The sequence below is a fragment of the Chlamydotis macqueenii genome, chromosome 25 (genome assembly GCF_036417535.1).
Source record: "Chlamydotis macqueenii isolate bChlMac1 chromosome 25, bChlMac1.mat, whole genome shotgun sequence".
Classification (NCBI taxonomy): domain Eukaryota; kingdom Metazoa; phylum Chordata; class Aves; order Otidiformes; family Otididae; genus Chlamydotis; species Chlamydotis macqueenii.
Genome location: NC_141580.1, coordinates 1,410,731 through 1,417,818, shown reverse-complemented (window position 1 = coordinate 1,417,818; position 7,088 = coordinate 1,410,731). Strand labels below are relative to the sequence as shown.

Sequence of the window (7,088 nt, the reverse complement as noted above, 5' to 3'; positions counted from 1 at the left end):
AAGTCCTTGGAATAAACTTTTAAAATCTCTCCTGGTTTGAGTAACTCTTCAGGAAAAGCCAGATTTCTTGGCTGAGTGAGTTAGGCCGAGCTGTCAAAAGTCTTTCGAGAAAAAGATTGATTGTTGCTCTCTTCTTTTCGGTTTGTGTGGATCCGGGCACTTTGAAAGGGGAGGAAAAAAATCTTCCTGGGAAATGACTTTTCATTTTATTTATTTATTTTGTAAACTCTGGAAGTGGAGCTGTTTATTGGCAGTGGGGGGAAAAAGGATGGGAAGGAAGAAATGCGATTTCAAAGACATCCGTGACCTTAAAACACGTTTGGTCTTTAAGGAAAGTGCAAAGGGTCCCCTAAGTCTGGTTTTAGAAGCAGAAGGATTTAAAAGTAATATAGCAAGGTAAATCGGGCGGGTCTAACTATACCTGGCTGGAAAGCTTGCTTGGTTTCCTAAGCACTCATCACCAGACTCGGACACAAATCTCCTGACCAAACCCTCCCGCTGCCCTGAACTCTCCCTGCTCTGCGCTATGTTTATTTATTTATCTATTTATACATTTATACATTTATATCTCTCTCTATATACAGGATACGCAAACCGCCCGGGCAGCCCCCGCCTCGGTTGCCAGCCCCCCAGGTCCCCGCTCGCCAGCGGCTGAGGCTGCATTGCCCTGGCTACCGGCGGGCACGGGGGAGGAGTGGGGGGGCAAAGCCCCTTTTCCCACGCGTGGTCCCCCCCCACTCGTGGGTAAAAAATCTCAGGAGCCCGGCTGACCGAGGAAGGATGGGGGGTGGAGAGGAAGGCTTTTCTGGGGATCTTCTCTTGCCTTTTTTTTTTTTTTTTAATCAATTAAAGAAAATAATGCTTTCTGTTTGCCACCAGGCCCCGCCTGCCATTGGCCAGGGCTGGCCACGTGACCAGGAATTGGCTGCAATTTCGCCCCAGTCTCGAGTTTAATAGAGCAAGGTCCCCATACGCCTGTATTATCAGCAATATAACAATTATAAAAAGCCCGAGAACCATCATCATCACTGCCATAAAAACTGAGGCCCTCAGATTTCTTCCCCTCTCCCCCGCCTCCTCCCTCTCCCCCCTCCCGCTTTTTAAACCCTGGGCCCTGGAAAAGCCATGAATTTTGAATTTGAGAGGGAGATCGGGTTTATAAATAGCCAGCCTTCGCTCGCAGAGTGCCTGACGTCTCTTCCCGCTGTCCTGGAGACATTTCAAACTTCATCAATCAAGGACTCGACATTAATTCCTCCTCCTTTTGAGCAAACCGTCCTCAGCCTGAATCCTTGTTCCAGCAGCCAGGCAAGACCGAGGAGCCAAAAAAGAGCATCCCATGGCCTGCTCCAGCTCCAGCCCCAGCCTCCGGCACAGCCCGGCCCCTTGGCAGCGGAATTCCCCTGGATGAAGGAGAAGAAATCGTCCAAGAAAGCTACCCCGGCTCCATCCTCTTCTTCCTCCTCATCCCCCCCATCATCTTCCTCGGTGCCGGTCCCTGCCGCAGGATCTCCTGCAGGTTCGTATAACGAGGGGGTGAGGGGGTGTTTGCTGAAATCGGAGAGGATCCGAATAATAAACAATTATCCCCCCCCCCGCCCGCCCCAGAGCAGCCCTACCCCAGCCCCCCCTCCCCACCAGACTTTGCCCTGCACCTCCCCTGAAACTGTGTCATGCAATAAAATACACACCGCAGCAATGTACACAGCCGGGGGGGGGGGATTTCTCCTGCCTCCTACCCCCGCAAATAAAAGAGCAAATTGCTATAATTTCTGCGGAAACGGAGAGGGCGAGGGGTCCGGGGGAGCCGGGCTCTGGGAGCTCCAGTGAAGGGATCCGGCAGCTGAGCCACGGCTCCGTTTGCTTGACTTTCCCTCCCAGCTCGGCTTTTTTTTTTTTTTTACAGCATATAGAAAAAAATAAAAACAAAGCCTAAAACCAACACCAAAAAAAAAAAAAGAAAAGAAATGAAAAGAACGAAAACGAAAGAAGAGCGGAGGGGGGGGGCGGAAAGAAAGACGGGTGGGCAACGCGGGGGCCGCTACCAGCAGGATGGGGAGGAGGAAAGAGCGGGAGCAGAGCTCTCAGCATCCAGCACGGCGGGGAGAGCCTGCTCCCCATTGCAAAATAAACTAAAAACACCCCCAACCCTCCTCCAGCCCCCCAAGAAACAAACAGCCTCTCCCGAGGCGGCCCTGGCCCTGCTTCCCCGGGGACAATGCACCGTGCCGTGCTCCAACGGCACCGTCAGGTAACGGCTCGGGCAGAAGGGCGGACACCGGAGCTCATTGGCCAGATAATACAGGAATAATGAAATCAAAGCGTCCGGCCCCGAATTACTGGCAAAAAAAAAAAAAAAAAAGGGGGGGGGGAGAAGGAAAAAAAAAAAAAAAGGAAGAAAAGAGTCGAAATTCTCCTTGTTGGTGAAGGTGGCAGAGAAGCAGAGAAGAGAAGGAAGGTCTCTAGAAGGAGAGGCCAGGGAGCGAAATCCTTTCTCCTCCTTGGGGCAAGATACCCCAAGAGCAATTTCCAATAATTTAATTTAATTAAACATTTATTTTCCCCCCTAGCGGCTCCCCTCGCGCCAACTCACGCTCGTTAGTGCGGGGCACGGCTCTGCCCTGTGCCCGCACCCAGGAGGGGACCGCCCCAGCCCCTCCACTTGCCCCCCGCTCCCTCTCTTGCCAACCTGCGCTTTTCTGTGTGTTTTAAGACATCCAGGGGCTGGCAGACACCAGCGGGGCCAGGAGGCTCCGGACCGCCTACACCAACACCCAGCTGCTGGAGCTGGAGAAGGAATTTCACTTCAACAAATACCTCTGCAGGCCCCGGCGGGTGGAAATCGCGGCTCTGCTCGACCTCACCGAGCGGCAAGTGAAGGTCTGGTTCCAGAACCGCCGGATGAAGCACAAAAGGCAAACCCAGTATAAAGAACCCCCCGACGGGGACCTCGCCTACCCCAACCCGGAGGAGGGCAGCGACCCCGCGGAGGAGGCGGAGGAGAGCCCCGCGTTCGGGCCGGAGCCCGGCGGGTCCCGCCGGAGGAACAAAGCGGGGAGCGAGGAGCCCGAGAGCCCGGGGCGGGCGGCCCCGGGGGATCCCAGCGCAGCCCCCGGCCCCCCGGCCCGCGCCCCCCCCGAGGGCCAGGACTCGCCTTTGTTGCCAGAGCTGAGCATCTTCTCGGCGGAGTCCTGCCCGCAGCTCTCGGAGGGGCTGTCCCCCAGTCTCCACGGCTGCCTGGAGAGCCCCGTCCACTTCTCCGAGGAAGACCTGGACTTTTTTACGAGCGCACTTTGTACCATAGATTGGCAACATTTCAATTTCCAATAGCCCCCTCTCCCCCCCGTCGCCCTGCCGTTTCTGCCCCTTCCAGGGGCACCAACCCCATCCCGAGCCACTGCCAGCTCCCCCCGGCCTCCTCTAAGAGGGGGGACATCCCTAAAAATAAACCCAAGCCATCTTTCACTCAATCACTCCATCCCGCACCCCAGACACTTTCTTTTAAAGCTCCTCACACTGGGGGACCCGAAACACTCTCCCAATATTTATTCTAGAAGGCTCACATGAGAGAACAGCCCTTGAGAAACGCAGGTATTTAATGATAGTTTTGGTTTTTTTTTTTTTCCCCTTATTTATTTTAAAGAAAGCACCCGATAGTTCTCACGCACATCAGAGAAGTCAGCCCCCAGGAGAAAACATTTGTAAACCCTTCAAGCGACTTTCTCAGGAATCAGAATGAGACTTTTAGATTTCTTAACAAAATAAAATAAAATCAGAGGAATTTTCCTTCCTCTTTTTAAGTTTTAGATGTAGACTATTTATTCAGATCCTTTAATAGTAAATGGCAAATTATTTATTGTATATTATTTTCATAGAGTAAATAAATGTCTTTATAAAAGCAATAAAAGTGTGTTGCTACCTATTTCATTCGAAAACGTGCTAATTTTTTGCCCAAATCATTCACCTCCTTTCCTGCTTGGCAGTAACGACGTCCTAGTAATCTCCTCGTGTGCACTGAGAGAGGAGACAAAAGGAATCGCTCCCAGCTCTCATTTCAAGAGGCTTCGGGAGTCCGAAATATTTGCTGTATTCAGTTCTGTTTGTGTTTTTCTTGGACTTATTTTTTTTTTAATTTATTTTTTACTAAACCAAAGCAGGACATTTGTTTCTAATTTTCACATCGGCGGTTACATTTTCGTCACGGAGAATCCCTCCCGTAAGGAAACGGGCGGATAAAGGGATGGAGAGCAAGACAAAGGCAAGGCTTGCCGAGGCGCTGGGGCCGCGCCGGGGGCCGCTCCGCGCAGCCCCCGCACATTCCGCGGGGCCGCGCAGATCCCCGCCGCCATCTCCGGTTTGGCAGGGCCGGGGCTGCCTTCAGCCCACTCCTCCTCCTCGCATCTCTCGCAGCAGACGTGCCGCGCCGCAGCTCTCGGTGTCCTGAACGGCCCGGCCAACAACAGCAGGGCGGAACGGGAGCGTTTGGAGTAAGCGCAAAAAAAAAAAACCCCACACCCTGCGAGGGTGGTGCGTGCCGGCATTTTAGTCGACAAATAAACGTTACAGAAGAAAGAGGGGTAAGAGATCAGCTTGAGAGGGGCCTGCCTTCTTTCCTCTCCTCTTTCTCAGCAGTACAAGCCAGAACCCACTCGGCCTCCCGCACCCGCGATCCGCTCCCACGGCAACTGGCGCTGCTCTGCCCCGGCTCGGATCCCTCTCCGGCAGCTTTCTCGCACCACGCAATTTGAAATCCCAAACTCATATATCAGGGAGGGAGGGAGCGGCAGAGGGGGTGGGGAGGCTTATGAATGAAAAGGGGTCAGCGCAGGAATCAATCGCGGTGACACCCAAAATAAATCACGTTACGTCTGTGCTAAGTCACTGGTGTCTCCTCAGACACGGCAGAAATTTGGGAGGCGTTCAAGCGGGGTTTGGGAGAAAGTAACGTGGAAAGGCGAGCTCGAGTGGGCGGCGTGGGGCAGGGGGCGAGCGGCCAGAGGGAGGGGGACCCGCGGAGGCGGCCTGAAAATGGCGCAGGGATGCGCGGGGAGGAGCGGAGCAGCCGCGCCAAGCGGCATTGCCGCCAGCCCCGTTCTTCAGGGCCAGGGGACGGCCCTTGTCCGCTCCGCTCGGTGCCTGGAGCTTCCCTGGATGGTGTCACCCTCCCCCGAGTCCCCGGGAAAGCGTGGAGTCCGGGAAAGTTCCCGCGTGGCCGCCCGATATTTCATTTCGGATTAAGAGCATCAGAGCCAGGCTTGCTTTCTACTTCGAGCTGTAAAAAGAAATAAAATGAAATAAAGAAAGCCCTCGACAGATGTTTTCGAAATTGCTGTTCGAAGATCTGGATTATCTCTTCCCGCTGTAACAAAGGGGGGTTGATTTTACGGCCACCTTTTTATTCCTAATAATATTACCAGACTCTTTCCCTACCAAACGAGCAGACGTTTCAAACCTGCTAGCGTCTCACTGCAGGAAAGAGTAGGTTTATACGGAAAATCGAAGTAGATGGCAATTAAAACACGCAGCGAACGTTACTTAACGCCCTGCCATCACTGACAGGCAGGGCTGGCGCCCAGCTCACGCTGCCTGCGGACGAGCTGCCTTCGCGGCCAAGCCTGGGAGCCATCACATCCCCCGCCCCGCCATCGCGCTGCCCCCTCTCACCGGTTCCTCTCCGCTCTGAAAGTCCCAGAACCAGGCGGGGGAGGGGGAAGAAAGCCCAGGCACAGCCCAAGTACCACAGAAGGCTATTCATTATCTTTAAGTTTATTTAATATCTCCAGCTTCTGGAACATACTCAGCAGCAGCGTTGGCACTGCCAGACGTTGTCTATCAAAGCGCCATTTGTTCCAGTGCTTTACATATTTCCCCTCTCGCCTCCTCCCCCTCGCAGTCCTGAATACAGGCTTGTTGGGGGACGGCGGCAGCAGGGAATCAGACGGCCGGGGCTGGCCCACGCCAAGAGCCCCGAGCGCTGCCGGGCAGCCCCGGGCCGGGGCGGCAGCGGCGGCTCAGCCCTGCCCGGTCCCCGGGGCCGCTCGGCCGTGTCCGGTCCCCTCAGCTCCTCAGCCTTGCCTGGTCCCTGGGGTCCCTCGGCCGTGTCCGGTCCCCTCAGCCCTGTCTGGTCCCCTCGGCCCTGCCTGGTCCCTGGGGTCCCTCGGCCCTGTTCCGGTCCCCTCGGCCCTGCCTGGTCCCTGGGGTCCCTCGGCCCTGTTCCGGTCCCTTCAGCCCTGTCCGGTCCCCTCAGCCCCTCAGCCCTGCCCCGGTTGGGATCACGGATCTGCCCATCCCCTTTGCCTCTCTAGAGAAGGAAGCTTCTTCTCTAACTTAAATAATTAAAAAAAAAAAAAAAACAAAACCAAAACCAACCAACTCGAACGTGCACATAGATGTATCTCTCCGCAAATCGATGTCGCAGCGGATTTCCACAAACACGCACGCCCTTTCCGTGGGGAAGGGAGGAGGGGAAGGGCGAGGCGGAGGGGAGGGGACAAAAGTGACACCGTCCTCTGCAGGGTCCCCCCTCGCAGGGGATGGGAGGAAGCGGCCCCACGGGACTGGGTGGGACGGGGGCGGGGAAGGGGTTTCCACGAACCTCCCGACGTAAACCCTGACACCTTATCGATACAAATCTCTAACGAGGGCCCTTCCGCAGATCATAATGACTTCTCGAAGTTGCTGCAGGTCTGGAAAGCATGCCAGTCACAGCCGCAGATCAATTCTACACCCACGGAAAGTGACTTAATAAATGGAACCTCGCCAGTTATTATCCTTGCTAACAGCAGGCCCCTTCTTATTTGTCCTAATTAGCAAGACTGAAATGTCGGAGGAAAGAAGGGGAATATTCAATAAAATCTAAATTATTGAATGACTGTAAGATTTCGCCATTAGTTCAGCCATTCTTTACCTTCTTCAAAATGTCAAACAAATGGGGAATGCATATTTGCAACCCTGCCCTTCTGTTCTGTGCAACTGGAGGGCATATATTAAGCATATTAAGCGTATTCAGCTCTTGATCGTTGTCAAAACACTGCAATTGCCTCGCGATTATTAACCTAGAAATACGCAAATGAGATAGGCTCGCACGT

General features: G+C 54.2%; 1 protein-coding gene across 1 annotated transcript; it reads left to right on the top strand.

The window, feature by feature from the left end:
* Positions 1 to 782: 782 nt before the first annotated feature.
* HOXB2 (homeobox B2) lies at positions 783 to 5,751 on the top strand. The gene is made up of 2 exons (XM_086766898.1): positions 783 to 1,519; positions 2,714 to 5,751. Exons 1-2 carry the CDS (start codon positions 1,126 to 1,128, stop codon positions 3,328 to 3,330), a joined length of 1,011 nt encoding a protein of 336 aa, XP_086623024.1. The 5' UTR covers positions 783 to 1,125; the 3' UTR covers positions 3,331 to 5,751.
* Positions 5,752 to 7,088: the final 1,337 nt, after the last annotated feature.

Coding starts and splice junctions, on each gene's coding strand:
- HOXB2 (XM_086766898.1), top strand. CDS start 1,126: ATGAATTTTGAATTTGAGAGGGAGATCGGGTTTATAAATAGCCAGCCT. Junction 1,520..2,713: donor TGCCGCAGGATCTCCTGCAG/GTTCGTATAACG, acceptor GTGTGTTTTAAG/ACATCCAGGGGCTGGCAGAC.